This window comes from Styela clava, chromosome 11 (assembly GCF_964204865.1).
Source record: "Styela clava chromosome 11, kaStyClav1.hap1.2, whole genome shotgun sequence".
Lineage (NCBI taxonomy): Eukaryota > Metazoa > Chordata > Ascidiacea > Stolidobranchia > Styelidae > Styela > Styela clava.
Window position 1 is genome coordinate 3,726,700 of NC_135260.1, and position 17,724 is coordinate 3,744,423.

The window sequence follows — 17,724 nt, forward strand, 5'->3', positions numbered from 1 at the left end:
TGAGAGTACATTTCGAACACGAAATCTTGAACCTGCGGAAATGATATTCGGGTTCAACGCTCCGACACCTATTCCATCTCGCCAGTGTGGACCATTTCAGTGTTTCGACATTTCAGATACAGATATTACAGTCGAGATATATATAACCCTGAACAGTATGATGCCACCATGCCCAGAAAATCAAATCACACACAGACAAATATATTCTCACTAGACTTGTAATAATAAAAATCAACTCCACGAAATTACATAAAAAGTATTTAAATCAGACGCAGCTATTTTTATGAAAAATTCTCGAGTTTCCGGGAATTGGTTGTTTCTTGTGATTGAAAACGACTGAATGGGGGGACGTCGCTAAATCGAGCCCGTCTTCGGCGTCAGTCGTTGTTCTATCTTGAGATGAACTTGAATATAATACGCCTGGTCCTATGCTATGCTGTCGTCTGCATTTTGGATGATTTCTTTGTGATGTCACAGACGGTCTTTGTAGCGTCATTTCCATTGTTTGTGATGTCATATTCGGACGAGGTGATGTCATAGTATTGTAATTTCTTTCAGATAATTCCGAAGCTCTGCCGAAACTGGTTTCTGGGCGGCAATGTGGGAGCGTTTTAGATCCATATGACGTCATAGCATATCCGAGTTTTACGTCATCAGAAGCTAGGTGATCGTCAGAAATCGCTCCGCCCATTGACGAAGTTGGTGACGTTACAATAGATTCGGTTGCTGCTTTGTGAAGTAACAATCTTCTTTTCAAAGCGACTGCCGAGAACGGAGCGGCTGGTCGATTTCCGGGTAAGGTCAAATTTGAACATTGAATTGGCGGGAAATTTTGAGGAGGATTTGTTGCTAAGGCAATCATAGATCCATTGTGACGTGGTAAATTTTGCGCGGGAAACGGTCTTTGAGGAAATAACGTGGTGTTTGTAAAGTATTGTGACGTAAGATCCGGCATTGATTGTTTAACAATTCCATAATTAGAATGTCTGTTACGTAATAAAGAAGTCTCCATAGATGGCTGCATTGTAAGTCTTTTGTAATCTTGACTCTTCACCAATGTACCAGTCTGGCCTTTGTCGGGAGTTGTTGGGATGTCGGTATTATGTCGGACTGACTGCCGTTCTGAGTGAACTCTCTGTAATTGGTGGCTGAAACAACAACAACGGAACAGTTATGTGGTCGATTGGATTAACGGTGAAAGCACGGGCGGGCATGGTTTTAAAACAGTGGCAACAATTCTTCCCTCCTAAACTGGCGGACCATGTAAGTGTGTGTAAGAAGTTATATTTTAGGAACAATATTTACGGTGTTACAAATGCAAAGGTGGACAACAATAAGCCTCATGCCAGAATCATTTAATCGGAATCTTAACAATCTCCTTGAGCTATTTCTTAGCAAAACATACAAATTTGGTTTAGTTTGGTTGTGGCAGCATCAGGCGGGCCAGATTGAATTACCCAGAGGGCCAGATTTGGCCCGCGGATCGTAGTTTGCTCATGCCAGGGCTAAGGTGTGAGACTTATTTTTGTTCACGTCGCAGATTGGAATAATAGTCGGGTTCAAATCTCATTGCCATCACCCCAACCAGAATGTAACAAATCATGTAAGCAAATCCCGATCTAGTGTTTAAGAGACAGGCTTAACTATGTTGGTATTGGCATCCAATGCACACCAACTCACCCATGCCATAATAAATTGAGTGGGCAGTGTCTAAGATTGTTCAAAAGTATAAGCACAAATATTAATGGTGTTTAGGGACACGGATTATGAAGTTTGCTAACCGCTGCCCTCGGAAGTTATACTTGGAGGAGGACTAACCAATTTCACTTTCATGAAAGTGATGAAAACGACAAAGAACACAGTACCATGTTCCGTTTACCTACTTAGTACAGCTCTTTCATCATTTAGTGGTGATTTTTTCTGTTGCGAAACATCCGCTTTGTGGCAGCACAGGGCCCCCATCACTGAACTCTCATTTCTGTTATTTATCCCTCGGTGATTTTCTTCAGGTAAAGATCCCTGTGTAGCGCGCGGAATGTTGTTTTCTGAGACAGCACTGGATCTGAGAATAAAAAATATTCTTCAACTTGCGGCGCTGACTGCATGGTCTATACCGAAAAAAGTGTTTCTTGTAGCCAATTTTTATTGTTATGACTGTTTTTTTCTGGTTGACGAAATAAATTTCTCTCTCTTGAACGCTAAAATGATCAGGTCAAAACCTGTAACGAGCATTTACAGAGTTTTTCCCACAACGCGTTTTCCCACTCAAGTACAGCGCGTGGATAATTGTTGTTTCTACAAAATACTATAAAATAAAGGACGCAAACCTTTTGACAACTACTAATATTAAAATACATTAATTTAACAAAAAATAATATAAAATGTAGAACGTATCTTGATTTTACGAAAATATACACCATTCAAAGAACTGTGAATAAATTAGTAATATCAATAAACAAACCTTTTATGAATCTCGCTTTCCGCTAGATAGCGCATAACATCCTTTTTCTTCAAAACAACTAAAATATCCTCCTCATTTGCACGTGACTGTGATTCTACGCTGGGTACCCGAGGTAATTGCTCTTTGACCTGAAAAATAAAATAAAATCTTATTTTCAGTTGTTGTATACGTTCTTCGATACCCCCGTGATGTGTGTACCAGGTTAGGGTTAGACAATAATTTTATTGCGATTTCCTTTAATTTGTTCTAATACGAGTTCGGCGACTGTATGTGTTAGCCAAGTGAATATACCCCCTGCCCAAAGATTTTAGTCTCTTTACCTAACTTGATGTATAGTAGGCGAACAAAATTAGTTACCTCCATATTATTGGTACACACACTTCTGGAGCGTCCGTACTTCTATCTAAGAGAGGAAAAGGTGCCGCTGATGTGCAGGGATCGGGTAAGATTGGCGGTTTAAACATTTTACTGATCTACCTTGGCACTATTTAGTTCTCGCGTGTTTACTTAGAGAACATTTACATGTTACAAACTGGTTGGTTTCTTGATTGGTTCTTGTTATTGGTGATATAGTCATTGGATTCGAATTATCAAAGTCTCATTTTAAAGTAAGCAAACTTGTGCATTCATTCTTTGTATTGTGTTTGCTTGTACTTATTCTTATATTCATCTTTTATTATTTGTCTCTCGCTTTGTCTGATTGATATTTGGATTAAATGAACTTAGGAAAATTCCGTTGTTTCTCTTCGAGACATCAGTCAAAGTGACATAGTAGGCAAGGGTGATTTGTCAACGGAAGAAAATCCAAACTAAATGGGAAATTACGCGTAGAACCCAGATGAAGACATCTTATAGTACGGATATAGATAGATAAGGATAGTACTGACTAGATGCGAGCATTGAATATTTAGCTTTTCGTAGACTACTCATAACAACAGGGATTACGAATGAAGTTGTTAGAACACTGAACTTCTGTATTATCCCTCAAAATTGCCAACAGTTTGGGAACCACTGGTGTAACCCTTCAACACCAAATGCGTTCTTGATTCAAATCGTGTGATTGTAAAGGCATAAAAAACTTATTTTGTAGAATGGCACCGTCAAGCACAACCATATGACGAGGGGTTAATACTTTTTCAGATACGATATCTGTTTTATGCTGGTGTTCTAGCTTTCGCTTGAAACAGCTAGGGAGAAATTCCTCGGAAATTAAATATTACATAAATTAAACACAAAAAAGGCGAACAATCAAAGAAGCATTTTTCTAATTTTACTCTCACCATTCCATCAGTCGATGCTTTTCCATCCCTTACTGGCGGGTAAGGTTTTCCTTTCTTGATATGAAATATAATTTCTATTCCAGCTACAGTACAGGCAATAAATAATCCAGCTGCTAGAACGTAGAACACGCCAGCAAAATTCTGAAACACGGAGAAAAAATCAATTGAGAGCATGCCAATTAACTGGTTAGCAATTCTCACATTAGACTTGAACTGGTAACCGTAAGAAACGTCTATGGTCCCAACACCGTCACCCAAAAATAGCTCTAAGCAAGAAAGTATTGGTAAAAACGCGAACATCTTGGTAAGGCGATGGACATAGAAGTTGATCCCGATCAACTCTAAATTTGAAAAGAATGAAATTCGAGAGAATGTGCGAGTTTGAGAGAAACGGAGAAATGGGAGAGAATCGGGACTGAAAATCTCAAGTTTGAGAGAATAGAATATTTGTTGAATTCGAGAGAATCAGATAATTGTTAAATTCGAGAGAATCAGATAAGTGTCAAATTCGATAGAATCAGATAATTGATAAATTCGAGAGAATCAGATAATTGTCAAATTCGAGAGAATCAGATAATTGATAAATTTGAGAGAACCAGATAATTGTCAAATTCGAGAAAATCAGATAATTGCCAAATTCGAGAGAATCAGATAATTGATAAATTCGAGAGAATCGGATAATTGTTAAATTTGAGAGAATCGGATAATTGTTGAATTCGAGAGAATCAGATAATTGTTAAATTAGAGAGAATCAGATAATTGTCAAATTCGATAGAATCAGATAATTGATAAATTCGAGAGAATCAGATAATTGTCAAATTCGAGAGAATAGGATAATTGTCTAATTTGAGAGAATAAGATAATTGGTAAATTCGAGAGATCGGATAACTGGTAAATTCGAGAGAATCGGATAATTGTCAAATTTGAGAGAATCGGATAATTGTCAAATTTGAGAAAATCGGATAATTATTAAATTCGAGAGAAACGGATAATTGTCAACTTCGGGAGAATCAGATAATTGGTAAATTCGAGAGATCGGATAATTTGTGAACTCGAGAGAATCAGGTAGTTGTCAATTTCTCTATTTCACGCCAACAACGTTTCATTTTATTTGAGTAGGCGCATTCCCGCACCAAAAGGGCAAAGTTGAAAGTTCAAAATACCTCCAAAGTTAGCTCAGTTCCTCTACTCGATGCATCCGATGGACCAAGTGTGCATGTTCCAGTCTTTGGCCACCATTTCGCGGTGAGTTTGGTGATTTCTCCTGATTCTTGAAGGTCTAAGATTCTAAAATAGAAAATAATTATAATGATGAATAAAATAATGAATTTTCACGCGAGCAACATTTCCTGCTTTTTTTTTTGGAACAATAACCAATCAGCAGAAAGTTAATGGTGTTGTAAAGATTTTGACGTCTTGAACCCTTGAACTCATTGACTTCCTTGTTTTTTCCGGAAAATGACCAATACGGAGTTATGTTCAGCCAACCTCAAAAAACTTTAGTGGCCACAAAACCATGGAAAAAATTATGTCAGCATTGCTGCCTAATTTATCAGATCATGAGTGAGGTGGCGAGCATGGGTTAAACACCATGAAAAAACATGTCTTTAAACGCAATGAAAAACATATACCTCCTGTCTGGAAGTGAACTACAATCTAACATAAATAAACGAAAAGAGAATAAGGGAGATCACGATCGTGTATCGTGATTAAACACGTAAATTTATTGTCCAGACTTATTCAAAGGAACTAAAACAGAATAATCATTGGAATACGTCTGGTATTACTAGTCAAAGAATCACATCATACTGACCTACAAGCTCGCAAACATGTGAGATCACACGGATAAAATGAGCCTTTTTTTATCGATTTTACTATTTCCTAAATAATTAAAATCGTCATTTTATCGTCTTACCCCAAACTTAAAAGATCTCGGAACGGGCTTCCATGCTCCAACGCAATTCCGTATCCTTTATCGTAAATACTGTCTGGAACCGTTGTGAGAGAACAGGATTTATGATTCAGGATTTCATACTCTTAAAAAGAAAAAAAATTGAAATTACTTCAAAGCAGTGTCCTAGTCTAGAATTCAAAGCTCGTGAAGCGATTTTAAAATTGACTTGTTGTGTATCGTTCCAATTTAACCTATACCTATACGCATTATATTCATTATCTCATCTGACATTCAAATTTTCTGCTTTTCTAGCGCCCATCCTGTATTATGGGTGAAATTTTCAAACTTACGAATCACAGCAACGTCCCACAGAAAAGCGAATTTTCCAGTTTCTGCTTTCTTGAATCCAATTTTGGCTTCAGTTATTCGATTTGTTGTTGCGTTTATTGCTTTCGACATTTTCTTATACACCGATTGCTCGTCTAATGCTTTCTCTCCTTTGGTCTAGAAAGAGAGTTGAGCTAGTTCATTTATCGCACCATGAGTTCAATATGAAAAACAAACACAAATAAAAATCGACTATTTTTATTAACTACAGCGTCAAATATAGTTACGTCCACAGTTGTAATCATGAGTAGATATCTTGATATTTATCACAAAATTTGATAATGTTATATCTGCCATTAAAATATGCTCCATCTTCATTAGCCAGTGATACGCACAACTCACACTCCGGGATTTGTACAATTTGAATAGTTTATCATGCGCACATGAATACGCATTACAATAAATCTAATGCGTGAATGACATTAGTCGTACTACAAACAAAGACAAAGTTAAATTTTCTCTCTGGGATGGAAACACTGCTCTAACCATAAGATTAGCGGTTCCCGACCGAGCATCAAAGCTCGGCGAAAAACTGATTTTACATTTGACCATTACAAGAACACCCTCCGTTCTTCATAGTTACATTGCGTGATACGGTTATTTTACAAGGTGTTTTCACTTTGTTAGTTATGAATTGTCTGAACATAACGGAATTTGGAATCTACCAATCAAAATAACACTATAAATACCACTGGAATGACAAACCCAGGCCACGAGTGCTAAAATTCTCCGGAAGGGGGCCACAAGCCATAAAAGGTCGGAAACCACTGGGTTATTTCTTGCGCTCACAAACTTACCATAATGTGATCAAAAATACTTGTGTCGACAACAGTTCCATAATCCACTTGTTTTTGGTTGGCAAGATCGTCGAAGTTTCTAATCGGAGTCTCCATCCTTGTTACAGTGAGGAACGCAGCCAGGTTTGCAGTGTATGATGACACCACTATCAATGCAAAGAACCACCAAAACCCCGTAACTACACGGATAGGCCATGTTATGGTGTGTAACTCGGAACCTAAAAGGAGAGAATATGAGTTGTTAATTGCAGTGTATACGAGAGAGAACAAACAATTGAAAACGAGAAAAGCGCGAGACAACAGTTGGAGTTTAGGGGAGAGTGAGAATAAATGAGAGATTTAGAGATTAGAATAAACGAGAGAGAATCGCGAGAGGAAACACATAAGAGAAAAAAAGAATGGGAAGGGAAGAGATTGAAGAGAAAAACTCGAGTAGGATGAAAGAAGAGAAAGAGAGGTGCGAGAGAGTCGAATTAATCGAGAGTGAAGCATGAGAGGAAATAAACAAAACAGAGAGAGAAATGAAACAGGGGAAAGAATGAGGGAGAGTTAAAAAGTGAAAGAATTGAAAGAAGAATGAAAGCCAGACCACACACAATTAGTGATTATAATACAACCAAATACCTTGCTGCATTAGAGAACTGTAGGCAAACCAGAAACAGTTTACAACAGTTATTTTCGTGTCGTCATCGTCACGAGGCTCCGGTGGTGGTCGGAGTGGACTAACCTAAAAGATTTATAAAAGAATTATAAGAGATATATGGTCAAAGAGATTAAATGACTACTATCGTCACAGCAAAATTCAAGCTAAAATGTTAAAAAAAGGGTACCGAATATCATATGCAAAGTTAAAATGGTTACCGAACGTCACATGGAGGAGTGCGTATGCCTATGTAAGAGTGGCCGACAAGGAGATTAAATGACTTATATTATCACCGCAACAACAGACAGTAAATCCAAGTGGAATATGAAAAGGATTTACCCGAATGTCATGTGTTATTGTGCAAATAGCCTATACAGTGTAAACAATCGAAGTTTGGGAGTTTGATGGTTACAACACAGATAAAGAAAATTTCAACTTACACGGGTGAGAACAAATATAACAACGCTGACGAGAATCAGAGATGAAAGAATGCAAAACCTGAAGTTAAAATAAAGACAGTTATGTTTAGTTATTTTAGTCCAAAGGTATGCTCTGCTCTATAAATTAACTGTTCATTTAATTGTAATCACTGGTTATAGTCGTTAGGCGGCGATCGACCGAAATATCGTTTTTATGTTGATGTTGTTAGTGTTTTCGATTATTGTGAAAAACCCGATTTTTGTTTAAACTATTGGACTGAGAACTGCTGGACCAGGGGATTTACGTTACAGGTACTGTAAATTTTTCATAATCGTACTACTTCGTTTTGGCTTTCGTGTCCCCATATTTGGGGATTGATCTCTCGTTGTGAGTATACGTCCGTTTGGGCTTGGGTATACTTGTCGACTATCTAATTGTTGTGTGTGTTGTGTTGTCTTGTTCAGGTTATGTACGTACCTATCTATGTCCATGTCATGTATAGGTTTGTGTTATTGAAGTCATATTTATATAAATTGTAAATGAATTGTCATAAGGGAGACAATAATCAAGCGAATCATATTTGAAATCCTGCTCTAACAGGTATATTTGTGAGCCCAGGCACTATGGACCGTTCCCCAACTTTTGACCCCCGAAAAATTCTTCCTTTCTTCTTCTAGGGCTTATTTTAGAAGTGGTTTCGCGAGTTGGCGCCTGTAAAATGGGGTATTTGCTTCGAACCATCATTTTGATTCATCGCATACAACAATCTGTTTTTTAAAAGTATCGGTAAAGAATTTTAGCCTAGTCTATCACAGCTATTTCTGCATTAATTTTTTGTTACTGCAATAAAATTGAAACTTCTAGTAGACAGAGTGATCATTGTTTAACTGATTTATATTTAAATTTCCGTAACAGAACTGAAAATTAACGAATATAGTTCAAAAACGCAAAAATGAGGTAATGTTTACGACCACGCTTGAAAATCTGTCTGAGTGAGAAAAGTGTCTGAACGGATGCGAAAAGGGAGCAGTGCGCACAGGGGGCCGATACCGGTACCTATAATTAGGATGATAATTGAATTGTTACAAACATACACATGCTTGAACTGTTATAATGACGTAACAATTGGCGATGTCTAGAAGGCAAAACTATAAAGTGACGCCTCCTAGGCCAGGGCCCTCGATCATACGGTTGAGACGACTCACCAAACGCTTGTATGAAAAGGATAAACAAATGAGAAAAGGCTTGAAGATTCCCGAGGTTTTTTCATCACGATACCAACAGAATAATCCATGTATCGTTTCGTGAAGTCTACGACTTTCTCTCGTTGTGCTGTGATGGTCATTGCTGCAATGGCGAGATCGGCTTCCTGCGATATATAATAAGTCAGTGTAATAGGTGTTAGGAGCAGAGATGGATTTATAGCGGGGATGCGCAAGGTTTATTGACCAGTTGACAAAAAATTTGCCCATCTTAACTGACGGGCCGTATAAGTGTGACGTGAAAAGTACATTTTGTGAGCAATATTTGCAGTCCTATATAAGCAAATGCGGAAAACAATAATCCTCGTGCCAAAACTAAATTTAATCGCGATCTCAGTAAATGACTTGAGCTATTTTTTTTTAGCTGAAAAATCAAAATTTGGATTTAGTTTGGCTGTGGCAGCATCAGGCGGGCCGGATTAAATTACTCAACCGGTCAGATTTGGCCTGAGGTTAGTAGTTTTCCCGTGTCGGTTATATAGCCCCGTATAGATAGTGAATCATAATATGTATAGATATGTTGTCCAATTACCATTTGAATGGCCTGTTTGTTGAGCGCTATTAGGCAATCATCATATATGCGATAGGTTATGGATAAGGATGGATATATGGCCATAATAAAAATTTGAATCCTCCTCCGTATGGACCTCGGCAGCCATATGAGTTATAGACCCATCCCTTTTTTTTTCGTGGCCCACTTCTGTTGCACAAAAAATGCCGTGGCCCATTAACTTACCCATGCAAAGAAAAAACCACAGGAAAAACAAAAACAAATGCTTTTCGTAAAGATATTTATCTCCACTTTAATAACTAAAATGCAAATGCAAATTTTATAATTAAAATGAAAATTACCACTCAGTAACAAAAACAGCATCATCATTCATTGCTACTATAATCAAAGTTTAACTAATTTATCAATTGTTTCAGCAATTTTCGATAGATTTGTGGCCTACTAGAAAATGTTTCTGTGAACTACAAAAGGGCCATAGCCCGCTGGTTGGGAACCGGTATTATAGATATGGGCAGTCGTATAGATATAGTTAGGTATAGTAATGAATATATGGCCCCAATAACCATTAAAACGGCCTACACCGTACAGGAAGACCGTCGTTTTATTTGGCTTGGTTTTCCTTTTCCCTCGAGAAAATATAAAACTTTAGGGGGAAACTTTTTCCCCCTAAAATGAATATAAAAATTTTATACTAATCTAGCGACAGGGTGTCAGTAATCACAATGTATATATAGGGAGTCTAAAGTAAAAAAATTGCCCGATTTTATAGTAATAAGTATAACAATTGTAAGTTTGAATAAATTTTATTGTATGATAAATGAGAACTACAAGCACAATAAGAACTAATAATTTATCAATATAATTTATTAATGAGAATTATTAATAAAATTTTAATTGTTATTACCATAAAATCGGGCGAAATATTTTGGACACCCTGTATACCCATAGCCATAAAAAAGGGTACTCCCGTGGTCTGTGTACCGGGTTAGGGTTAGGCCATAATTTTTTTTCAATTTTCCATTTCTATTAGGAGTTCGGGGACTGTCTGTGCTAGCCAAGTGAATATACCCCCTGCCCATAGGTTTCAGTCCCTTTACACAACTTGATGTAAAGTGGGTGAACAAAATTAGTTACCTCCATATCGGTACACCTACTTCTGGAGCGCCCAAAAACGAATATCTAAGCCGTCATCATTGACTTGGGCTTCCTTTCGCCCTGAAAGAAATGTAAAACTATGAGAGGAAACACAATAAAACGGCACGTACCCCTCTAACGACGTCACCAATTAAACCGTTCCACGACCCGTCAGACTTTTGAATCCCGTATTTGTTGTCTTTCACCCTGTATAGTTCATATTCGAAATTATTTTTCTTTGCTAATGCCTGCAGTAGGTCGATAGAAAAACCACTGTAGATGAATTCTCCTGTCGGTGTCTCGTCTATGAAAACAAACGGTGGCTCCTGTGGAAAGAAAATAAGGGTAAATTTATTCCAGTAAACAAGCGATTAAAGGAAATGCGGCAAACTTGTTTTCACAAGAATTTCAGTTGTTGAAAAATGCAGTACCTCATAGTCAAGGTTCCCTCTAAAATGCGCAACTGCGCCATTTGCGCACTAAAATCTCAATCTCGCGCGCTTGCAACATTACGTTTTCAAAGTGTGTTTCGTCATATTTTCTCACGCCTAGCTGAAATACCCGTTCCATGTTTCTCGTGTATTTTGGCTGCACTGTTATATTACGTCAACGTACTGTACCTTGATTTCTTCGGAATCATCTGGAACGGCTATTTTTAGCCGATCCTATCTAATGCCACAGTATTTCACAAAGTTTGTGCATCATTTAGAACTCTGCTAACTCATCCTTAAAATATTCATGCTCACTTAAAAATTTAAATTTTCTAAGCGGGAACACTGCTCATAGTTGTTTTCGTATCAGCTGCTAGTTGTTAACTTCAGCTGCTTCAAATTTCGCGCCAATCGCTGTTTACTAGCACGTTATGCAGCATCATAATTCTATATAGTTTCATTGACTCTTGCTATCTGAGTAGTCGGCCCTAACTCTGCTTTGAGATTACCTGATTTGCTTCGAGTAAGTGCACGTTTCCTTGCTTTGAGCATATTTAAAATTTCCACCAATATTTTACTAACGCGCAACTCCACACGGTGATTCTATATATTTTCAGTAGCTCCTGGGAACTTAGTAGTCCGCTATATCTCTGCTTTGAGATTACCTCATATGCTTTGAGTATGTGCGCGTGGCTTTGCTTTGAGCATATTGTAATGGGATCAAACTTTCACCAGTATTTTACGTACGCGAAATCCCACAATGCAATTTTATATAGTTTCAGATTCAGTAGCTCTTGACATACTAGTGATCACCTGCGATTTTGTTCAGAGATGAGATTCGTATTTTTTTAAAAAAGTGTTTATGACCTTGCTTCGAGACGTATCTTGTCAACCATTTCCCCAAAATTTTATGCATTTACTAGACAGTGATACAGAAGGGGCAGTTAGACAAGTTGAACGGCCTTTTTGACACCGTAAAATATGACAACATTTTTTGCACTTACATACACACATATACCTATACAGATGGGGCATGTGATGCAAGTAGGACGCCTTTTTCAGAGATCGTAAAATGCGACAAATTATCTCCAACGCCTATACTAGCCCAAAGCAGTGGTACAGATGGGACAAGTGTGTTACGAGAAGGACAGGCGGCACAAGTGGAACGTCTTTTTGACACCGTAAAATACGACAAAACGTTTTTATTTACCTCTAAAGCCTTTACTAGTCCAATACACGAGAGGTACAAATGGGACATGTGTGGTACAATAGAGGCAAGTGGTCTTTTTACCTCTAATGGCTATACTAGCCAAACAAAGTGGTACAACAGGTACAGATCTCTGGTACCATAGGAGGAATTGGTGCAAGTAGGACGCCTTTTTGACACCGTAGAATACGGCAAAATGTTTTTTTTTTCACCTCCACGGCATTTAATAATCCAATACAGTGGTACAACATGTACAGATGGGACAGGTGTTGTACAAGAGGGACAAGTGGGATGCCTTTTTTGACACCGTAAAATAAGACAAAATGTTTTTTACCTCCAATGTGGCAACCCTGAAAGTTCGATTCGTGTTTGCAATATTTGGCAGCATGCTTGTTGTTCCTTTCGTTTTGTTCGGTGACCCAGAATTCCAGTCGTAAAGCTAAAAACAGAAAGCAAAGATAATGTGGTTGGTCACCTTAACTCCGAACAAGGCTTCGTAAAAATCGAGGAAGGAAAGTGAATATCCTTCAGTGGAAACATCGAACTTTGACCTCACATCTCTGATATTGTTCTCATATGAACCTAAAATACAGCGGACCCAGGGATCCACAGAACAATTTTGTGAGTCTACGTGCTTAAGAGCAGAATTGAGTTGCGGTGTTGCGGCAAAAGTTTACAAAACAAAGACGACTATGTAAACTAGGCTACAGGATAACGTAAGATCTTTCTCGTATGAAAGAAAATGTGGTACCATTTGGTATGCGATTCCTGCGCCATAAATATATTCTGGTACGTGATTTCACCACCCTAAGGAGATCTAAATTGCATACCAAAGTGGCGCCAATTGTGGTTCTACTTTTGTATGCGTTTTTTCTCATAAAAACATTCTCATAGAATTCAGTCATTAACCCTAACTAAAATCAATGAGATCACACTATGAGATCGCATACCGAAGTAGCACAGACATGGATATTACTCCAAGTGATTATCCAAGTCACTGAATCTAGTCTAATGGTAATTGTATATTCATATACAGTATACCCATGGTACTGATAAGAAATATTGAGAGGTTAAATCTCTAAACACCCGACGAAGTCAAGTGAAGTCTTACTAGTGGTTGGCTTATTACGGTACCAGTACGAGTATTCCATTCATAACTTGAGTGGAATGGACAGCACACATTTGTATTACGGGTGGGACAGTAGCTATGTCATAGCACCTTGATTACATCACAGCCAACTCTAGTCCTCATAATTTTTACCTGAATTAATTGTTTTTTTATACTTCTTTTTTCATATACTTGTATCTATTATTTATTTTGTGACTGGACACCGGCACGGTTGTCCATGGTAATGGGATTTCCATGGAAATCCCAAGGCTTGCCCATGGGATGGGACAGCAAAGTTCCAATTTCATGGACAAGCATGCTTATAGATCTGAAGACAAGATCGGGTTGGGTGATTGTCATGACATTCCAAGAACGGCTCGGCCCCCAACATTGGTTCTTATCCCCCTGTGTGGTTTTTACCTTTATAAACGTTTCTCCAGCACCAGGTAATTTATCGTATATTTCAAATACTGCTGTCGTTTGGTAGCCCTTGCTGTTCAATGACATCGTGCCGAGCAGTCCCGAAGAATTCAACTGAGAAAATGAACAAGATTCCAGCATTAATTGGCCGCGGAACGAAACCGTAAAGATTCTAAAACGAGTTAGTGATAGTTCAATAGTTTTCCACGAATCTTATGTTTTTGTTCACAGTAATCATTAAGGTCATGTCACTAGTATAAATACTGGTCATTCCCCTGTAAAAGGGCTGTCTGTCCTTAATAATATCTTAAGCATGTGCTCTGTCTGTTTGAATTATATACTTTAATAATAAATTTTTATTCGACTTATTAGTTAGTGTTGACTTTTGAGGGGGACGTTAAAGTCCAATTTACAAATATACAAAGTTGACATATCCAATGTGGGGCATTACGTCACAGTTGATGATGACTTAAGTTATAATAGATAGAGTTTAGATGGGTTAAAACATGCTTGTCGCACAAGTTGATTATCTGCGTATGTTCACAGGTTCGAATCACGTGGTGAAACAATTTTGTAAGAGATTTGATAGATTTCTCACTGTAGTGGGTCCATGAAAACACCACTTTGCACTTTTAAACAGCCGATTTGAAGGATAATGCTTGTGAATGAACTGTACTTCATGATATTCTAAGGGTCGGGTGGCACAAAAATTTAGGCAATGATCGAGAAAACTCAGATTCATGGCGAAATTACAGATGATGCGAATGATGACAGAAGACACTTGCCGATTCACGTACCGCTGATTGGTTCACTTATCTAGGACTTTATTTGATGAATCGTTCAACAAAAACCTTAACTGGTAAGGAATGAGTAGTGTGGTTTGTCAAATAGAGGACTTGCACGGGTCACGTGACTTTGTTACTGGACGGCAATAAAACAAAAACGTCCATTTGGCTCCTGTCAGTTGCACGTCGGAGTATACGTTTCCGTTTTGTTTGGCTGTTGAAAATTTCGTATTGTTCCGCTGGCTGTACGTATAGACAACGAAATAGATCTTTAGTTATATTCCACTGTTTTCAAAAGATCCGGAACGTCGCGCAATGTGGATATCATCTATTGGCAGGACTGCTTGGTGTCAAGTCCAGAAGCCATCTCACTTGTGTTTCACTGTTTGCGGACAGCACTTCGTTGATGGTGAGTCATAATGTGCCGTTATCAATTTTTTTAAATATTCATAAGCTCCTTCATTTCAATGGAAAGCAGATGACAAACTACTGTTATTGGTAGGCCTAGGCGTAGGCCTACTTGCAGACTTGACTCGTGTAAGGTATTGCTCAATAATTGCCATAAGGTATTGTTTCCCTAGTTAGCAGGTAATCTATTAGTAAGTGTGAAAAGTTGAATAGATAACTAAAGTTTAACGCGAGTGCTAATACAAAAAAAAATAACCAGATTTCAATTGAATTCTCCATCTAAGAATACGCTCGCCACCGCATCTCTGATCCCCACGGAGTTTCACAGGTTCCAATCCTATGCGGGGATAGTTATGTGCGTGGGGATCGCAGCTCTCCTCCCACTGAGGATGGTTCACACGACCGCTGGTCGATTACGACATCCCCCACCATCAAGTCCATGCTTCAAAAACAAATAACTGGCTAACTAATCTCGACATAGAATGGTCGTAACCGATCAGCGGTCATGTGAACCATCCTCGGTGGGAGTAGAGCTGCAATCCTCTCGCACATAACTATCCCCGCATGGGATTGAAACCTGTGAAACTACCAGGGTGATCCGAGATGCGGTGGCGAGCGTATTCTTAGATGGCGAATTCAATTGAATTCTGGTTATTTTTTGCATGACCACTGGTGTTAAACTTTAGTTATCTATTCAACCTTTCACACTTAGTAATAGATTACCTTATTAATTCCTTGTATAGATTATTAATTCCTCACTGTCTTACACAAGTCAAGTCTGCAACTGCAAGTAGGCCCACCCCTAGGCCTAATAATAACAGTAGTTTGTCATCTGCTTTCCATTGAAATGGGGGAGCTTGTGAATATTTAAAGAAATTAATAACGGCACACTATCACCACATTATCACTCACCATCAACGAAGTGCTGTCCGCAAACAGTGAAACACAAGTAAGATGGCTTCTGGACTTGACACCAAGCAGTTCTGCCAATAGGCAATAGATTATATTCACATTGCGCGACGTTCCGGATCTTTTGAAATCAGTGGAATATAACTGAAGATCCATTTCGTTGTCTATACTATACGTACAGCCAACGGAACAATACGAAATAACCATTTTTAACAGCCAAACAAAACGGAAACGTATAATCCGACTTGCAACTGACAGGAGCCAAATGGACGTTTTTGTTTTATTGCCGTCCAGTAACAAAGTCACGTGACCCGTGCAAGTCCTCTATAGACATTCCGCTTATAGACAGAACCCCGACAATCAGTGACGTATCTACGTGGAAACGTGTAAAAATGAGCCCACCTGATCGTTGACTGACAATTTTTTAACAATTCATGTTGAATTGAAATACGTTATTGTTCGATTAAAAAACGAGTTTTGAAAATTTGAAATTAGTTTATTGAAACATTTTAAAATCAAAACTTTTGGCACGAGGCATGGCAGCCATACCCTTCGCTGTCGAGACCAGACTTACTGTTCTTATTTTATTCATAAGATTCCTTCCACCGGACCACGGGGTGACTGTAAGCGTCCGGCATTCGAGCGAAGTTGGACTTTTCCAGTTGTCGTTCAGCATGGCCGTCAGAGCGCGACTGAGATGTATTATGCCGTCATATATGTAGAAAGCGGTCATCTGTAAAATTGACAACATTATTGTAAACTGCTTGCCTGAGAAAGCCCGACATTGGTCAGACGAAACGTTACAGAAAGACATTTGCATTAGTGTGCGGCAGGACTCTGAATTAGATGGTATAGTCATATTTATTGGTGCTACAGCATCCTCGCATTAAACGATTACACTAGCACAAAGACATAGAAGAAGGATAGGAAGTTAGTCTCGCATAACATTAATTGACGGATAATTGATTAAAATGGATGGTTCCAGTAACTCTTCTGCGGTAATCTTTTTCAGTCACCTGTAGTTATGCCGTCATATACCAAGATGGTGCACATTCTGAACATAGTATATGTACCAGGATAGGGTTCAGGCTGAGCGCCATCTTGGTGCACATACTTCGGGAGCGCCTTCAATAGATAGTGTAGCGCAGTATTATGGTAAGAGGTTGCTTTTAACCGTTCTATCACTGATTTGTTCAGATCAACGTTTCCCATTTGGGAAGGAATTCCCCATGGGGAATTTGATCCTCTTGGGTAGGAAATATCATTTTGTACTTGGTGTAATTTAACAAATATCGTTTAGCATCATTGTAATATATATTTAAAGATATATAATTCACTATTTCAACTGCGCAAAAGTCAGTTGTGTGTAGCACTACTTACGAACCAATTAAAGATTGAACGGATAACAGAGTGAGTGTTTACGCTTAGTGAAAGATGAATAAAGAGTTCCAAAACAAGCAAAAGGCGGAATTTATTCAAATAGGTTGCGAACTACTGCTTTAGAAGAATATTCGTGCATCTACTGTGTTATTATTAACCTAGTCCTGTCTGAACTGATACATACCGGTATGTCACCTGCTTCCACATTTGGAATCATGCATGTCGGACATTCAATTGCCAGGTCGTTGTTCCATGCGCTTATAAACCTATAAGTCAAAAATCGCAGA

General features: G+C 38.4%; 1 protein-coding gene across 2 annotated transcripts in view; it reads right to left on the reverse strand.

Moving 5' to 3' along the window:
- Window positions 1-200: 200 nt before the first annotated feature.
- Window positions 201-17,724, reverse strand: part of LOC120328869 (glutamate receptor ionotropic, delta-1-like) — a 38,736-nt gene continuing 21,212 nt past the window's right edge. The window contains exons 7-22 of one of the 2 annotated variants that reach the window (XM_078118186.1): window positions 17,622-17,703; window positions 16,632-16,790; window positions 13,956-14,069; window positions 12,762-12,866; window positions 10,921-11,115; window positions 9,088-9,251; window positions 7,903-7,960; window positions 7,444-7,546; window positions 6,820-7,037; window positions 5,986-6,139; window positions 5,657-5,777; window positions 4,905-5,028; window positions 3,742-3,882; window positions 2,462-2,589; window positions 1,880-2,062; window positions 201-1,148 (exon numbers count right to left, since the gene is read on the reverse strand). In XM_078118186.1, coding sequence (XP_077974312.1) covers window positions 266-1,148; window positions 1,880-2,062; window positions 2,462-2,589; window positions 3,742-3,882; window positions 4,905-5,028; window positions 5,657-5,777; window positions 5,986-6,139; window positions 6,820-7,037; window positions 7,444-7,546; window positions 7,903-7,960; window positions 9,088-9,251; window positions 10,921-11,115; window positions 12,762-12,866; window positions 13,956-14,069; window positions 16,632-16,790; window positions 17,622-17,703 — 2,932 coding nt within the window. In that variant the 3' untranslated portion in view covers window positions 201-265. The remainder of the gene's footprint in view (window positions 1,149-1,879; window positions 2,063-2,461; window positions 2,590-3,741; window positions 3,883-4,904; window positions 5,029-5,656; window positions 5,778-5,985; window positions 6,140-6,819; window positions 7,038-7,443; window positions 7,547-7,902; window positions 7,961-9,087; window positions 9,252-10,920; window positions 11,116-12,761; window positions 12,867-13,955; window positions 14,070-16,631; window positions 16,791-17,621; window positions 17,704-17,724) is intronic. The other variant, XM_078118187.1, reaches the window with a different exon arrangement.